This window comes from Tetrahymena thermophila (assembly GCF_000189635.1).
Source record: "Tetrahymena thermophila SB210 genomic scaffold scf_8254460, whole genome shotgun sequence".
Classification (NCBI taxonomy): Eukaryota; Ciliophora; class Oligohymenophorea; order Hymenostomatida; family Tetrahymenidae; genus Tetrahymena; species Tetrahymena thermophila.
The window spans coordinates 58,470-76,494 of record NW_002476237.1 but is presented as its reverse complement, the minus strand read 5'-3'; the positions used below and the strand labels follow the sequence as shown (position 1 = coordinate 76,494).

Genomic DNA, 18,025 nt, shown 5'->3' with positions numbered 1-18,025 from the left:
ATCTTAAGCTTAATTAATGTTTTTAATTTGTATATTTTATGTAAAAATTCGTTATTAAAAAGTTATAGGATGAATTATTATTTAATAAATAACTATTAATTTCTTATAATTTTTCAAAACTATTAATAATTCAAAATCAATTAAATTTTATTAAATCTAACTTAATATATTTTTAAAAGATTTAGATCACATAAACTTATGTTAAAAAAAATAAAATCTTATTTATAAAATGCTAAATTTAATTTAAATAAATAATTCAACCTTTTAATGTTTTTGCATTGAACATAAATATGATTTATCTAATAGATATATGATGAATATTTAATAATTAGATTTTTTTTTAATTTATTTTTTTAAATGTCAATCTTATTCAAATGTGTAAATGGGATGATATTTTCTTTTTCTTCTTATTTAAATCAAGTTTTCTAATACTAATTATCAGCAAAATCAAGGTTTCTGACAGAGTATCAATACTGCAATATCTAAATCCATCTTCTTTGTTATCTTTTTCTTATTTTTTATTGTCGGAAAAATTTTTAATGGTCAGCTAATATTTTTTAATTTAAATGATAACTTTGTAAATTATTTAAAAAATGGCAACAAGTGGAATTGGACTTGCTTGCTAAAAAAAAACTAAATGTTTGATTAAAATAGCTATATTTCTAGTTTTTAAACTTATATATACTTAAATACCTCTTGCTTTTAGCAAGTTTGGGCATTTTTAAGAGTAAAACAAAATTAAATGAGTAAATATATAAATAAATATAGATCTTGAAATCAAATTTTACTAGATTTTTTTTGTTAATCAAATAAATAAAAAATAAATGTTGTCTCTTTTTTTTATTCATCAAAAATAAATATTAAAATTTTAATTTGAAGAGATTACTCTCTTAAAGTTTTGAAAAAAATAAAATTCATTTATTTAAAAATGGTTTAAAATTTAATATTAGCATTTAAAATAAACAATTTTTTTTTATTTAATCAAAATTTTTTAGAAAAAATCAAGAATAAAATATATAATCTTTTTGTATTTTTAAAATATCAAACATTTTTAAAAATTAATATGGATTACATCTAAATTACATGCAAGATGGACTAGTAAAAAATGATATAATTAGATTTATTAAATAATAATTTGCTTTATTAAAAAAATTATCCTTAAAAATATTTTAATACTTTTATAACATTTTATTAAATGAATAAATAAAATTTATTTAATATATTTTTGAAAATTTAGATATTCAAATGTTCTTTAAACTTTTTCAATACTTTCATTATTGTTTAAGCAAGCTTTGAAAAAATTTAAGCTTTTTTAAATTAATATAGACTCTATTAACCTAAAAATAGACAAATTTTCTTATTGATTAAATGTTTTTATTAATGATTATCAGATTTTGTTAGTATTTCTTAATTATTTAATTATTCTATAAAGATATCCTTAAATTTTTTCAAACTATATGATTCATCAGCTTATTCTATTCTATTTTAAAATATACTTAAACTTATTCATAAATCAAATAGATTTATTACATCTAAGTTTCTTTAAAAATATTTTTTCAATTCATTCTATTTAAGTAATTAAATTAATTAACAATAAATTACTAAAAAAAAATTAGCAAATAAAAATAACTATATTAAACAATGACTACCAAGTAGCATTTATCTGTTGCTGTTTTTGGTGATGTTGATTCTGGTAAATCAACTACCTGTGGTCACCTTGTCTTCAAATTAGGTGAAGTCAACTAAAGAAAAATCGATGAACTTAAGGCTCTTGCTGAAAAGGAAGGTAAGTCATCATTCGGATTCGCTTATGTCATGGATCGTACAAAGGCAGAAAGATCCAGAGGTATCACTATCGATGTTACCATGCTTAAGTTTAACACTAACAAGTACAACTACACCATCATAGATACTCCAGGTCACAAAGACTTTGTTAAAAATATGATCACTGGTACAGCTCAAGCTGATGTTGGTATCCTTATCGTCACAGCAGAAAAGGGAGGATTCGAAGCTGGTTTCTGTCAAGGAGGTCAAACAAAAGAGCATGTCCTTCTCGCTTATACTCTTGGACTTAGACAAATCATAGTCTGTGTCAATAAAATGGATGACAAGTTAGTCAACTTTAGCGAGGAGAGATTTGAAAACATCAAATCTGAAGTCTCTCTCTATCTCTAAAAGATAGGTTTCAATCTCAAAAATGTCTCTTTCATTCCTATTTCTGGATATATTGGTCACAACCTTACTGAGAAGAGTGAGAGTATGCCTTGGTATAAGGGTAACACTGTTCTTGAAGCTTTGGACTCAGTTACTCCTCCCGCCAGGCCTGTTGAAAAGGATCTCAGAATTCCTATTCAAGGTATTTACAAGGTTGATGGTATTGGTATTGTTGTATCAGGAAGAGTTGAATCAGGAGTTCTTCAAACAAACAAGTCAATATGCTTTGCACCCTATGAAGGAAAGGCAAACACTAAATTAGAAGTTAGATCTATTGAAGCTCACCACACAAAGTTGAGTGAAGGAATGCCAGGAGATAACATCGGCTTCAATGTAAAAAACTTAGAATATAAGGATATCTCTAAAGGATCAGTTTGTGGTTATGTTGGTGAGAGAGCTCCAAGAGAGTGTGAAAGCTTCGAAGCTCAAGTTATTGTGATCAATCACCCTGGAAGTATTAAGAAGGGTTATTGTCCAGTTGTGAATGTTCACTAGGCCTCTGTTTCTTGCGAATTCGAAGAGATCGTGAAAAAGATAGATAGAAAAACAGTAGCAAGTATTGAAGAAAATCCCAGTTTCATCAAGAATGGTGAGTGTGCAATAGTAAAGCTCAAACCTAGAAAGGCTGTTTGTGTTGAAACATTTGCCAACAATGCTCCACTTGGTCGTTTCATCATTAGAGACATGAAAGTAGTGGTTGCAATAGGTATCATCAAATCTGTTAATTACAAATGAATATTGATTAAAATAAATAAATAAATAAATAATAAGTATATATAAATTCTCTTTTTATTTTTATTAATTTTGCAATTTTATAATTATATATGTTATAGTAAAATTTAATAATTTTTACAAATCTTTTAAAAATATTTATATTTAATTTTTTATTAAAAATCAAATAAGGGATTAATAATACTTAAATTTTTTTAAAACTTACTGAGAAGTTAGTTGGTAGAATATTTTAATGAAAAAACAGAAAATTTCAATTTCATAACAAAACTGTTATTTATTAATTATGATAGATTTATAAAATTTGATTTTATTTTATGAAAAAGCAATAAGAAGTATCATGAATATTAAAAATAAAAAAGATATGTTTTATCAGCAAATCGTTTAATCATTTGTAATTTAGTTAATTTACTATTTAATTTTAAACAAACACACTCATTAATTTAAAACATTTGAAGTTAAAAAAAATCAAACCTAAATAAAATGCATCTTAAAATAAATTAAATTAAATTGATAAAAATAATGGTTTAATTTTAAAATTGATAATATTTTACTATTCAGAAACTTACCTTATATTTCTTTAATTGATTATATGCTGTAAACATTCTAATTAAATTTTTTCTAAATGAGAAATTTAATTTAAGGAAAAAATTTTTATGACTAATTAATAATAAGTTTTTTTGTGAAAATTTATAATAATTTAAAATTAATTCAGGTATATAAATTGAAGCAAATAATTAACTAATAAATTAACAAAATGTTTAATATAAAGAAATGAAATATTAAGGTCTTAATAATTTTTAAAATATTTTTATTATTAAAAAAACTGAATAAATAGTTAAATAGTAGAAATGGATAAGGTGATGACAATAATTTTGCTGACAAAATAATTTTTATTTTCTTTTTATCAATTAATAATCTATTCTATTTTTAACTAAAACAAAGATAATTATGATGGCGGATATTAATGGCCCAGAATAATAAGACTTTGATTTTAATAGAGCAATAGGATATTTTAATAATCTATATAATCAATAATTTATTTGATAATATATTTCTCTTTGTTTGAAAATCCCACCACTCATTTGGTAAGAATATAATCAATAATGTATTATAAAATAATTTATAATTTAATAAAATATGAAGTAATTATCTTTTAAAAACTGATATTAAATAAGTTAGTAATTTTATTGTCAAACAAATATTTTTCAAAAAAATTAATTTAAAAATAAATTTATTATATGTACAAAAAAATTTTGAATTTTGAATATGTAAGAATTAAAATATGTACAATATAAATAATTTTTTACTAAAAACAAAATAATTGAAAAATAGATAATTAGATTTTCTTTATTCTGTTCAATACTCTTAAAAAATTTATTTTATTTTAATTACTTATTTATATAATTTAATTTACACTTTTTACTTTTTAAATTTTATCAATCAAAATTAATTAATTAATTATTTATTTATTTATTTTAGGAAAATTTTATATTTAGTATTTTTTATTATGTTTGTTTGATTGAATAGAATTAATTTCAATTTTATAGAAAAAATAATTATTCTAATTATAATTTTTTATTTTTATAAACTTCAAAAATTCTCCTCTTACTCATTTTCTTATACTATGTCCACAACTTTCATTTTGTTAAGTTTAATCTATTAATTAAATAATAAAAATTAAATTAAAAAACCTTATTTTAATTTATTGATTTACCTTTAAATTATATTTAATTAGTTCTTCTTAAATTTTAAGCTGCTAATCTCTTGCATTTTAACTTTTTGATGTTAACACATTTAATTTATCAATCTCCTTTTCTATCTGTTATGAAATTGATTTACTAATTTTATCCTCTTTCCTTTTGCAAAGTGCTTAATCTAACACTTCAATTACTCCTTTTTATTATAACATTTTTTAATTTTATTAGTTCAGCAACTCTTGCATATCTTATTGTTTAGGAGAAGCTCCTTGCTTTTAATCATTATAACTTTCTAGTACTAGATTGTTTTGCTGCTTTTGGTTTGACATAGCTTGCTACTAATTTTTGGAAATCTACAAAAGTTGTTATTACTGAATTTACATTTGAATTTTGTTGTGGGGCTATGATTTTTATGGATTATTTTAATTGTTATTGTTATTATTATTATTATTATTAGATATTAAACTATTATTAATTTGGTTGCTATTTGAGCTTTAACCTTAATTTTAGCCATTTAAATTTTATTTTTGATTGCTTTCTATTTTATTTTTTAAATAAGATTAAATTTAATTAAGCTTTTTTAATTTTTTTCTATCTGCAGTAGAGAAAGATTCACCTTCACTATCATCTTTGAAGGATTTGTCTTGGTAATTGCTGTTACTGTTATTCTGCATTACATTATTTTCTGATTTAATTCTATTCCTAGCTTATATAAACTATTAAATAGATGCTCCATTTTGCTTATGAGAGATTGATGAATCTCTCCTATTCACAGATTCTCTCTATTCACCGTGTTAAGACTATCTTATGTATTTGAATATTTGATTTGGAGATTCTTTGCTTATTGATGAGTCATCTTTAATTTTGTTTTTATTTTATATAATCACAGTTGAATCACGTTTTTTAGCACTTTCTACCTAGCGTTTATTCTTTTTCAATAAACCCTAATCATTTTTTATTTTGATTTACTTCATAATTACCTTATCAAATTGCTCATGAATATTTTAGTTTTCAGTTTCAAAATCATAATTAATTTCTGTTTCTTTAATATTACTCATTTGATTTACACTTGCCTATTAAAACTAGCCTTAAAACCCTCCTTACTTGTCTTTAAATCTATTTTTAAACAAATTCTCACAAGAATTGACATTCTGCTTAATATCTATTTATTTCAATAAAAATATTAAATTTCTATAAAATTAATAAATAATTCATTTCTTAAATTTATTTGTTCCTATTAACATTATAGTCTAGATCAATCAATTCATCCAATAATTTATTAGATAAAGAAAATGAATGTCTTAAATTAATAATTGAATAATATATTACTATCAATTATAGATGGTAGTTCTAATGCGTTTTTTTAGTTACTTTCTCTTAATTAGTTGTAAAGAGTTGTTTCTTTTGTCTTAGCAATCACTTTATTAATTCTTGGAAGTTTATTTTCATTATCCAATGATTTTCTCTTTTATGTTAAATTAGAGTTGTTAGTTGCCTCTAAAGGATCGAAAGTGTTTTGACTTTCCTTAAGATTAAATTAATTGTGGAGAGCTATTCCTGGCGTTAGGCTGATCGATTTAACTCTTTTATCTTAGATTTTATCCCCATTATTCTCAACATCTGAAGAATTATTTGAAGATAAAATTGAGTCATCAAATTTTTTTTTGTTCAATTATTATTAGAGTTAGGAAATAGGTTTAACAGCTCCTTGTAGTTATTTAAACTTTTCTTTTTACTAGATAGAGTTAATACTTTCTTCATTGCTATTTATTGTAACATCTTCGAATTCTCTCTTTTTATTACTTTACATGTTTATTTTGTATTCATTAAAATTCTGCATATTTGCCGCTGCTATAGCCTTTGATTAAAGATTAGCAGAAATGATTCTATTTTGGTGACTTTGCTGCTAGCCCTAGGTTTTCAAGATTGTTGGGCTGTTACTTCTTTATCGTATCTTGATCGCAATTTACTTTGTCACTTTGCTTACGTTTGGGTTGTTTTATTGGTTGTTAATATTTACATTTTACAGTCTTTAATCTAAAATTTGATTATTCTTAAGGAAGTTATTCTTTTTTTGATTGCCAAATAATTTTTGTGTTTCTTCATTTTTTTACTCTTGTATTGTTTAAATGCTATTTTTATCTTCATTTATTTTTTTCCCATTTAAGCTATTATTGACTTGCATATTATGGTTAAAATCATTTAGATAACTTTAGCTGTTTTGGTTTGCCTTTTTTATTTTTACACTAGAGACTTCAATTATTTCTGATGCTGAACTCTAATTAACATCTTTACTTAGCTATTTTAATTTATTTAATTCTCTGAGCTCCTAGCTAATTCCTTCTTAATTCAAATTTTCTTTTTTGCTGCTGAATGCTGGATGACTGCTTTTTATCCTTTATGAATAAGGTTTTTTATTTTAACTTTTTGATCTTTCTTCTTGCGTCCTATGGACATAGCCAGGGTTCTAAGGCTCTTTTTTAGCAATTGGATCCATTGAATTCTTTTCAATTTAGAATTCAAATATTTTTAATCTTTTTAAAATACTTGGTAACTTTGTTTTTAATAGAAGTAATCTTTGTTTTTTTTAACTTTTAAAGTGTGTAATTAATTGATAATTATGAAAATAGCTATCAAAATTCGATTATTTAAAAAATTCTTAATCAATCAAAAATGCTCATAAATTGTTTTAAATAGTATATCACATATTATCTATTGAAAAAGGATAATTACTTTGAGTAAATTATATGAGTATGATCAATTTTTTCAAACGTTTAAAATATAAACAAATTTATTCGTATTTAAAAAATCCTAAAATGATTTGTAAATAAGTATTAAAAAGAGAGATTTATTATTATATATGTTAGAAAAACTGTAAAGCATTTTTTTGCTCATATAATGGATGGTATTTTTTAAATAATACTCAATTAAATGATTTAAAGTTTAATAAAATAGCTTAAAATTAAATCAATTAATAAATCTTTGTGTTTAGAAATAATTCATCTAAAATTCATAAAAAATGTTTTTTACTTTCTTTTTATAAATATTAATTGGATGGATACTTACTTGCATTTTTGATGTAGAATTAAGAAATAATTTATTCATTAATTTATTAGTTAATTTAAGAAATTGCTTTAAAATTTATACAAATTTGCTTAATTTTTTAATTATAACGTTACAAACAACAAATCTTGTGTAAAAGTTAATTAAAAAAATTATCACAACAAAAAAAATTAGCTTTAAGTGATTTTGCAGTTTTACAATAAGTAGAAGCAGGAAGGAGGACTAGATAATTAAAAATTAATATTTTATAGTTTAGATTTTAGCAATCATAGATGGGAGCTATCATAGGTAAAAAGAAAAAGAAGGATAAAACAAAAAGCAACATTAATAAGCTTAGTAAATTAAATAGATATTATTATTAAATACATAAATAAATTTAATCCTTACTTTTTATTACATAAAAGACGACTAAGCAAATTAGCTAAAAGATGATTACCATGAAGATACAAATGATGCTGCTAACTTAGCAATTGGTAATTTATTTTATCCAATAAATAAATTTAAATGTGGAATATTTAGTAAATTTTATTTACACAAAAATAAGCTATTTGCAATAAGGATGAATCCATTAATGTAGAAATGCATTTTTCTTGTGAGCAGTTACCAGCTATGGATCTACTTGGTAAAACAGATGCAGTAATTTATGTTGAAGAAAAAGTTGGGTAAAATTATTATTTAATGAATGAATGCTCTTACAATTTGAAATATGAAAAAGAAAACTTAGTTAATATTTATTTATTATAAAATAAGTGACTAATGGATTCCTAAAGGTAGAACTGAAGTCATTCCTGAAAATTTAAATCCTAAATTCCTTAAATATTTTATCTTTCCTTACAACGTAGAAAAAGTTTAGACAGTAAGAATGAAAAAAATTAAAGAATAATTCTATTTAGAAACAAATTTTTTTAAATAAAATTAAAGTTTAGGCTTCTTGCTTATGATATAGACAATTTTGATGATATTGAAGAGTATATTGATGACAATAATAGATATAAATAAGATTATATTGGTTCAGTAGAATTTGTATTAAGAGAAGTAATGTGTAGCTCAAATTACCAACTCTAGAAACCCATTTTTCATGAAAAAAAAGATAACAGAGGTTTCCTTACTATTAGATGTAATGAATATGATGCAGGTGGAGAAAAGATGTTATTTCACCTTGGTAACAATCATTATTAAATTAAATGTTTTTTACTTTAATTTGTAATAAATAATTATTAGGGTGCTCACAATTTTAATCTAAAAATGAATTATTCATTAGAGTATCTTCTTAAATTGACGGTAGAACCTATTAGCCTATTTACCGTACTGAAAATTTAAAGAATAAAAAAAATTTAGTTCTTTGGAATGAGTTTGAAATCCCTTTATCTAAATTCGGTATGGATGATAAAGCTTATTGCAAATTAGAAGTAGTGGAATTTTACAAGGATAAACCTGAATAGATTCTAGGAGAATTTGAAAATACTCTCAGCTATTTTAAAGAAAACACTAAAAAAAGGCAGAGAATTATAATTAATTCTCTATTTAAAGGAGAAATCATCTTTTAAAATATAGTCAGCTTTAAGAGAGTGAGTTTTATAAATTATCTTCTCTCTAATGCTCAAATATGTCTGCTAACTGCTATTGATTTTACTAACTCAAACAAGCCTTAAACATCTTAGGATTCTTTTCATCGAAGTATAGACCCTGATAATCCAAATGGTAAACTTTTTTTTTCTTAAAAACTTTATTTAATGTTGATTTTTCTTAGATGAAAATTAGTACTGCAAGGCTTTAAGGTAATTGAATGACATTTTGGAATAGTTTGATCATGATAATTTAATTCCTCTTTATGGATTTGGTGCAAAATTGCCACCATTTTATAATGTGGTTTCTAATTGCTTTGCACTGAATGGAAATTACTTTAATCCATTAATTAATGGAAGTGATGGAGTTGTCTAAACTTATAAAGAAAAATTTATGTATCTTTAGTTTCATGGACCAACGATATTCTCTGAAATTATAAAGCTAGGTGCTCATTATGCAAAAGCAGAAGCAGTCAGTTAAAAAAAGTAATTTTTTAAGATAAAATTTTCTAAATTAAATTTACTAATTAATAAAGTTAAAAGTATTATGTAATGCTTATTGTGACAGATAGTGATCCAAACGATTTAGATTCTATGATAGACGAGTTAGTGGAAGCAAGTGCCTATCCAATTAGTTATTTGATAGTTGGTCTCGGCGATAACCCATTTCCTAAGATGCAGCAAGAGTAAAATTATTGTAGAAACATATTTGTTGTATATAACGATAAATATATTTTAAATAGACTAAAAGGAACAGGAAATGATTATAAAATACATTCTAAAAGATTAAATAAATCTTCTGAAAGAAACAACATTCATTTTTTTACTTTTAGTGAATATTGTTAGGATTAATTAAAGTTAGCTAGAGAATGCATGAGATATCTACCTTAGCAATTTTTACAATATATGGATAAAAGAGGTATTATCCCAATTGATACAAAAAGAGATCTCAAAACAGCTAGAACTGAGTATATGCGTTTAAAAATAGACTAGCATAAAAAAAGAGATAAATAAAAATCACAAAACACAGCAGCTAAAATTATACCTGAAAAGTGGCAAACTGCTATGAAAGATGAGTTCAAAGAAAAATTGTTGCAATTAGGGTACGACGAAGAGAATGTGAATTATTTAATTGAATATGAAAATATTCCTGCTCCAGATCTTAATTTATTCATAGAAATGCTAAGTCTTAGAAAAGAAGATTTAAAATTAAAAAAAAAATTAGAAATGAAAGACAATTACAACCATAAAAATTAACTTTCAACTAGAGTAGCTATTCCCTAAAAAGTAAACAAAGCTGTTTAAAAAAATAGCATGTCAAGTAAAGAAAAAGTTGGTTAAAGAGTATTTCAAGTGGATGCAAACAATCAGCTTGATCTGATTATGAAAAGAAAAAAGAAAGAAATCAGTTCAGTATAACAAATATTCATTCAAAGTATTTAAATTTAGCACGACCCATGTAAGACATTTACCAAAATTTAAAAATATATTTTAATTTTATTTTAAGAAAAATTCTACAACTAGCAAATTAAAGTTAGAAGAAGCCACTCAAACTCATCAACAAGCAATTTTCTGTTCCAAAAAAATGCTTTCTAAAATGAAAAAAAATAATAAGATGAGGAACAAATAAACAAAGAATTAACAAGTGTATCAGATTCTGATTGTGATAGTTCAGATTCAGACTTGAAGAGAAAAAGAAATAAAAAGAAGAAATAATTTGCTTTAAAAAAATAATAAAATTAATAAAAAATGAAACTATAAAATTAGTAATAGGATTAATAAATAAATGAAGAAATGGAGCCGATAATTACTATTTAAAACTCTACCACAAAAGCAAATGAATATCTTGTTTCTTAAGCCTTGTAAAACGATTTAAATTTATATTTTTAAAACACAAATTATTGCTTAATTTGCAACTAAAATTAAGTGAATACAGTATTTATGCCTTGTGGTCATGCAGGATATTGGTAATTTATTTTTCTTTTGTTTTTAATCTATTTACTTACATTTTTTATTAATAGCTAATCTTGTACTTAAGAAAATTTATATGAAGACATATGTCCTATTTGTAATAGAAAATTTTATACCATAATGCTTACATAGTTTGTAGATGAAAGTAAAGAATGAAATAATGTCCAATCAAAGCTCAACTTACTTTTAAATTATTGTTTAATAAAATAAAAAAATAATTTAGTCAAAGTAAAAAAGGAATTTAGAGGAAAAATGAATATTTATTTTTTAATTATGAATAAATATTTGTTTCCCTCTCTACTTTCCTTAAGCAATCTTTTTCAAAAGATAAATAAATTGATCAACAAATAAATTACTTTGTATGAAACATACAACTTTAATAATTTTATAGTCCTGAATTTATATTAAAACTCTGAAAAAAGAGCAAATATCAACCTTAAAATAAAGAATATCTATAAATTAAAATGATTAGATGATAAATATATTAATATGGATACTTAAAAACAGTTTTAAATTAAGAATAATTTTGTTACTTTTTTAAATAGTATATATAATACATAAATAATGGAGTGTTGGTGTATAATAAATATTCAATTTATCTTTAAAATAAATTTTCTTATTTATATTTTCTATATCAAATTAGGATTTATAATTAGATCTATCTTTTAGAAATATAATATATCAAATACGATCTATATAAATTAGAATCACTTTTCTATTTTAAATTTAAAATTAGAAACTTATTTACATGATATAAATTGTTTTATCTATTTATCTATCTATATATTTTAATTATTTGTTTTGAAATGCAATTTTTATATTTATTTCTGTTTAATTAATTAATTTATTTATTTATGCCACAAAGTTTGTATTTCTCAAAGGTTTTAATCTTATAATTCTTCGTTATCATTGTCAATATAATTATATGCAGTAACGGGATTAGTTCTGGAGTAAGTTGTAACAAACTAGTGCTTAGCTTTATAATAAGGACACTCTTCATCATCGTTATCAGCGTCAAAAACTTTATCAACAAACAACTAGATGGGCAAGACTGAGTATACAAATCCAATAACAGCTCCAACTATTTGTAAAGTTGGGAAGCCTCCTACTGTTTACCACTTGAATAAAGCATTAGATACTGCATAAATTGAAATAACGTATTCAAGATATTCAGTCATTTCAATAGAGAGCTTTACACTAATTTACTTCTCAACCGATTTCATTCTGAGTAAGATATACTATAGTTTTTTATAAAGAAATTCAATTTCAAATTAATTTTTTACATATAAATAGATTTATTGTTTTTAATTTACGTTTTAAAAATGAAAACTAAAAGTAAGTTTTTGTTATTAAAGTAAATTTCTTCAAAATAAATATTTATTATTTCATTTTTTTTATTGTAAATTTGAAAAAAAAAATGATTTTATTGATTTTTCAATGCTTAAACATTTAATTTTTAAATAATAATTTATTTTAACTTAGTCCAGTAAAATTTGATTAATTAATATTAAAGAGTAAATAAATACCTTTTATACCCAGAAATAAAGGAAAATTCCAATAAGGGAAAAGAATAAGCCCAAAGGAACTGCAGGTGAGTAAAAAATAGTTATATACATTGTATTCATAATTTCAGCATAACAACCTTCTATCTCATGATCAGGTAACTAGCAAAGCCTTTATTAAAATAAATAAATAAATATAAAAAATAAAAAAAAACTTTTTTTAATAAAATGTAATAATTATTTACTCGTTTGCTTCTTTTTAGGTCATCAAACACTTTTTGCCCTAGACGTTAATATACCACCACTTTAAAAATTTATTCCATATGATTGAGTAGTCAAGGAAACAAGAAATTACAGAAGTTAAAGTATCAATAGTGAAGTAATAAAATATTGTATAAATTAATCCACCTTTTCCAAACACATTTTCTAATTTTTTAAAATTAAGTTATTTAATTCATGTATTTCATATAAAAAATAAGCATACCTGTATAAATAACACTAATAAGGCATGTAATCAAAGCACTATTTGTAAAGAGTGCAAGAGATAACTTCTAGGCAAGATTAATATTATAGAGAGTATGTGTATTGTAGCTCTCTATTGTAACTAAATACCTAAAGACATAACCAATGATACCTGAGTTGATAACCATAATTGCAATAGTTATCATTAAACTTTGATACTGGTCTTGTAAAAATTTCTCAATTTCTGATGATTCTGTGGAATCCTTAGTCTAAGACTGGTCTTATTAATTTGCTTAGTTTTCTTAGTAAATAGTAAGTTGGTAAATTGCATAAGCACAAGTAATAAGCAAAGTAACTGTAACAAAGAAGCTAAACATTCTAATATTTGCCTTTTCATTATCTGTTTTGTTCATATTTTCCCATATTATATCTAGAGGTTCTGGAGCTTCAGAAACTCTTTAATAGAAATTTTAAATTACATTAATCTATTAAATTGAAATATGAATTAATTAATTACTTTATGACTGTATCCTTAAAAGGTAAATTTTTGAATTCGGATGATTATGAAAATATAGATTCATAAAGTTCATCACAGAATGATTTATCTGCGGTATCTAAAATCTAAGATTTTTAAGATTCTGTTTAAAATGAAACAAAAGCATATCCACTAAACTTTGTTTAATCTTATGAAAGTTCCATCATTTTTTCTTAAATTTCTTTGTGCTGCATTTTAATCTCCATATCAAACTTATCAGCAGTATCTCTAATTATATATAGTATAAATTATTAGAGAAATAATAACAAAAAACTTTTTAAAATTTTTTCAAGAAATTATTTTTTAAATAATTATTAGAAATTTTTTTTGAAATTAAAATTTAAATCTTTAAAAAATGATTTTAATTAATTTAAAAATTTTTTAAATAATAAAATAAGAAACCTGAATTCTTAGGAATATGGATCTAATTTTGATAATGCTTTTTTCTTTTCTTCTACTATATTATCGATTTCCTCATTTAAAACATCTACGTCTCTAGTATCATAGACATAGCTGATTTCCATGACTTCGATTTTTTCTTAGCCTTCGACATTGCTTTCAAAGAACTCTATTAACTCTTCCTTACTCACATTTTGAGGTATATCTTTAATCTAATTTTTTAATAGTTAAATGAGCTCTTTTTAAATTATGTGTTTATAATTTTATGCTACCATAATAGTAAAATCTGATGGTGTGAGTTCTTTTTCATCACATTTTAGATCAATCTCTTTTTAATTTTTTCTAAAGAAAATAAGCAGTATCATCAAAGTGAATATTGTAAAGAAGTTTAGGAGCTCTTAAATATCTGCAGTTTGTTAGCTTTTATTAGCAAGAGAAAATATAGAAATCCAATCTGCTTGACAAGTATGGTCGTTTGAAGCTCTATTTTCGCTTACTTTATCACAGCTGTGGCCATAAAAATTAGTAAAAATGTTAAAAGCTCCAGAAGAAATAATGATAACTACTAAGATATAAATGCAGTATTCCATATAATTAAAAAATAGAGGATATCCTGAACCTAAAAATGATAATTTTGCAGGGTCTTCCCATATGCTAATCATTTCTTTTTACTAATTAAAAATAACTTTATTATTTAATATATTTATTATTTTTTTTTACTATTTGATATTTACAGCATGGACAAATATCATATTCTAAAGGGACATTTGGGGAAGGTCTCCTATCTATTCCAACTTTTCTTGCTTACTTTTTAATTTGTATATTTTAAAATATATTTTTTTTTGTATTTCTATGAATTAATTACTCCATGTTTTTCTGCTGCTTTCCAATCAGGAGGAATCTAATATGGGTTGTAGTCCTTTCTAATCAAGTCTTTCAAAATAAGCTCTTTTTAATGATTAATAAAAGCTCTTCTTTTATAAATTCCATTAATTTATTTGTTTTCATTTTCTAAAGTATGCATTCTAGCTGGGCAAGGTGATTTGGCATCGCTCAATAAGCTGCTGTAATTTGATGCAGAGTTATATTTTGATACTGAATTATACTCTTAATTATAAGCCTACTTTGAATTGCTATTATATTTTGAGCTTGAATTGTATTTTTATGTAGAATTGAATCTAGAACTATTAATTTATTATTCTTGTAGCTTCTACAGTTAAAGTGAAGCCAACTAAATGTTCGAAATGTTAAAGTTCATTTTTTATTATTTTAACTTTTCCTTAATTAACTTTTGATATTATTTTCTTTGATATTTTTGGAAGTTTAACTTAATTTACCAAACGAATTAATTATTTAATAAATTAGTTATTACAGCTGATAAGATCAAAGAAAATTTAACAACTCTTTTTTTATTTCAATTTTTTATTGAAATCATACATATCTTAAAATTTCTATTAATTATTATCAAAATATTTATAAAGCAACCAACAAATACTTTTCTTAACTATTTCCTTAATACACTAATAAAATCTAAACAACTAAATCTCTAAATGCTTTTTTATTTATTTTTATATATTTTTAAGGCTTAAATATATTTATTATAGATTTATAATAGGAACAAATAAATTTAATTTTTATTTTTGTAATAAAATAAATATATTCAATTTAAGATTTTATTTTATTATTAATGTATAAAATTACACTTTAAAGACATTAATAAACATGCTTTTTAATGAAAAATAATTATTTTAAAAAAATTAAAATTTATTTTTGTTATTAATATTTAACAAACATTCAAAAATAAATTTCATATTTAGTGGAAAAAAAAATTGTTATTGTTAAAAGTTTTTGAAGTATTTTATTATTTAAAATCTTTAAATGCATTCATTAATTATCAAAAATATCTGAAAAAAAAATAAATTTTAACATTAAATAAAAGTTAAAATATAAAATAATAAATTAATTTTATATTTTAAATTATTTCTAAGTCAAAAATATCTTTTTAATCTTAATTATCTATTTTCTTCATTAGTTAAATTATTTGATATAAAATAATTAAAAAAGTTCAATAAAAAATAATTCCCCCACCGGGACTTGAACCCGGGTCTGAAGGGTGAAAACCTTCTATCCTAACCTGCTAGACTATAGGGGATTACAAATTATTTTGTCAAAAACAGCGTGAATTACTTGAATAGTGAAATAAGAAAATTAATGATGAAGAAGAAACATCAATTGAATATGATATTACATCAAACATTTTTTTAAGTTTTTTTTAAAATATTTATTACTTTATAAAATCTAAGTCCATTTTATACATCACACAGAATAAATATAAATTTGAAATTTAATATCTATGAAAGCTATATTAATAATTTATAAAAGTGAATTTATTTGCCATATTAAAAATTAATGAAAATGTTCATTTATGATACTTAATATTTTAGCACTTTTTATTAAAATTTTTTCTATGAAATATTACATTTCTTTAGTATCTTTGTTTGTGATCAGTGATTATTAAATAAGGGCTTTTATTTTTATCTTTTAAAATAGTAAGAGTTATTTTTATTAGTTTTTTCACTGAGATTCTTATTTTTATCATTCAAAAAATATCAGTTAAATTTATTTATGGTTTTTTTAATGATTGATTTTTATATGTAGCAAAATAGAATAATAGATTTTAAAAATATTTAAATAAAAAATAATTCCCCCACCGGGACTTGAACCCGGGTCTGAAGGGTGAAAACCTTCTATCCTAACCTGCTAGACTATAGGGGATTACAAATTATTTTGTAGAAAGTAGTTTGAACTACTTTGTTATTAAATTATAATACATAAAATTTTTTATTGTGTTTTATTATGAATAATTAAAAAAATATTTTAAATTTTAGAATAAAATAGAATGCAAACAAAGTCTTATATATCACATAGAATAATTTAAATTTGAAATTTTATATTTAAGAACATTATTAATAATTTTATTATAAGTAGAAATTTGTAAGAGAAGGTAAAAATATGTTTGCCATATTAAACTTAGAAAGGATTCATCAAAGATCCATTTAAAGTGAAGCACATGTTAGTTACTATTAACGAGAATTTACAAAAGTAAATTAAATTGTATATCTTCCTGTTGGTGCTATGTTAGGTATGAAGGAACCATACTTGAAGATCCACTAATCACCAGGATCTGCTTCTTGAGCAAATGGCTAACTAAGAGATGTAATTTTAACATTTTATAAAAATACATCGATCTTAGCCTAAACTATTTTATCATGTACGTTGCTAACACCAACCTATAATATTAAATATTTAATATAACATAAAATAATATTACAAAATAAATTACAATAGTAATTTCATCACTGACACTTTTCTCAGGTACTGCATCTAAAGTAATAGCAGTTACGACCATAGGATCGTTCTCTGAGCCACAGTTCTTGAATTCCCATGGTATAGCTCTAAGCAAGAATTTTCTTAAATTAGAACTTTATGCGCAGAAAGTCAGTGACATAAAAATGAATAGAAATAAATACTTTTTCATTGTTAATCTGGTTTTTAATTTATTTCGCTTTTATTAGATTTTTTTTTTAATAATATTATTAAATTTTTGAAAGTCTGTTTTTCTTTTTTCATACCTAATCTAATAATATTATTAAAGCTCGTATTTTTAATAATCTAAATTCTTTTGAAATGCTGTAAATCAAAGAAATTAAAAGAAAAAATACAGAAATTAGGAAGTTGAGGATATCATTTTTCACATGTATTTTGAAATAAAGTACATTAAATTTATCCAATTTTTTATTTTTTCTTTTATAAAAGAATATTTTATAATATTATAAAACTGTATGTGTGTGTGCAAGTAAAGTTTTTTTCTTCTCTTTGGAAAAA

General features: G+C 22.8%; 5 protein-coding genes across 5 annotated transcripts; 2 read left to right on the top strand and 3 right to left on the bottom strand. All coding sequences in view use genetic code 6, as the record gives it.

Annotated features, from left to right (window-relative positions):
- Nucleotides 1-1,641: 1,641 nt before the first annotated feature.
- On the top strand, nt 1,642-2,949 carry TTHERM_00353350 (translation elongation factor EF-1alpha; the record flags this gene model as incomplete). Its single annotated transcript, XM_001023094.1, has 1 exon — nt 1,642-2,949. One exon carries the CDS (start codon nt 1,642-1,644, stop codon nt 2,947-2,949), a length of 1,308 nt encoding a protein of 435 aa, XP_001023094.1.
- Nucleotides 2,950-4,536: 1,587 nt separating this feature from the next.
- TTHERM_00353360 (hypothetical protein) lies at nt 4,537-7,257 on the bottom strand (the record flags this gene model as incomplete). Its single annotated transcript, XM_001023095.2, has 3 exons — nt 5,973-7,257; nt 4,661-5,805; nt 4,537-4,602 (listed from the first exon to the last, which is right to left on the bottom strand). The coding sequence occupies exons 1-3, from the start codon at nt 7,138-7,140 to the stop codon at nt 4,537-4,539; spliced, it is 2,379 nt and encodes a 792-aa protein (XP_001023095.1). The 5' UTR covers nt 7,141-7,257.
- Nucleotides 7,258-7,978: 721 nt separating this feature from the next.
- On the top strand, nt 7,979-11,398 carry TTHERM_00353370 (copine protein; the record flags this gene model as incomplete). Its single annotated transcript, XM_001023096.3, has 11 exons — nt 7,979-8,042; nt 8,111-8,179; nt 8,251-8,368; nt 8,457-8,562; nt 8,628-8,868; nt 8,928-9,407; nt 9,457-9,757; nt 9,808-9,957; nt 10,015-10,730; nt 10,779-11,238; nt 11,293-11,398. The coding sequence occupies 11 exons, from the start codon at nt 7,979-7,981 to the stop codon at nt 11,396-11,398; spliced, it is 2,811 nt and encodes a 936-aa protein (XP_001023096.3).
- Nucleotides 11,399-12,117: 719 nt separating this feature from the next.
- Nucleotides 12,118-15,398, bottom strand: TTHERM_00353380 (transmembrane protein, putative; the record flags this gene model as incomplete). The annotated part of the gene is made up of 9 exons (XM_001023097.3): nt 12,118-12,480; nt 12,769-12,916; nt 12,990-13,170; nt 13,229-13,662; nt 13,724-13,969; nt 14,144-14,352; nt 14,413-14,811; nt 14,861-14,947; nt 15,006-15,398. The coding sequence occupies 9 exons, from the start codon at nt 15,396-15,398 to the stop codon at nt 12,118-12,120; spliced, it is 2,460 nt and encodes an 819-aa protein (XP_001023097.2).
- A 1,786-nt stretch (nt 15,399-17,184) lies between these two features.
- On the bottom strand, nt 17,185-17,738 carry TTHERM_00353379 (ML domain protein; the record flags this gene model as incomplete). The annotated part of the gene is made up of 2 exons (XM_001470922.2): nt 17,484-17,738; nt 17,185-17,430 (listed from the first exon to the last, which is right to left on the bottom strand). The coding sequence occupies exons 1-2, from the start codon at nt 17,676-17,678 to the stop codon at nt 17,185-17,187; spliced, it is 441 nt and encodes a 146-aa protein (XP_001470972.1). The 5' UTR covers nt 17,679-17,738.
- Between the last annotated feature and the right edge of the window lie 287 nt (nt 17,739-18,025).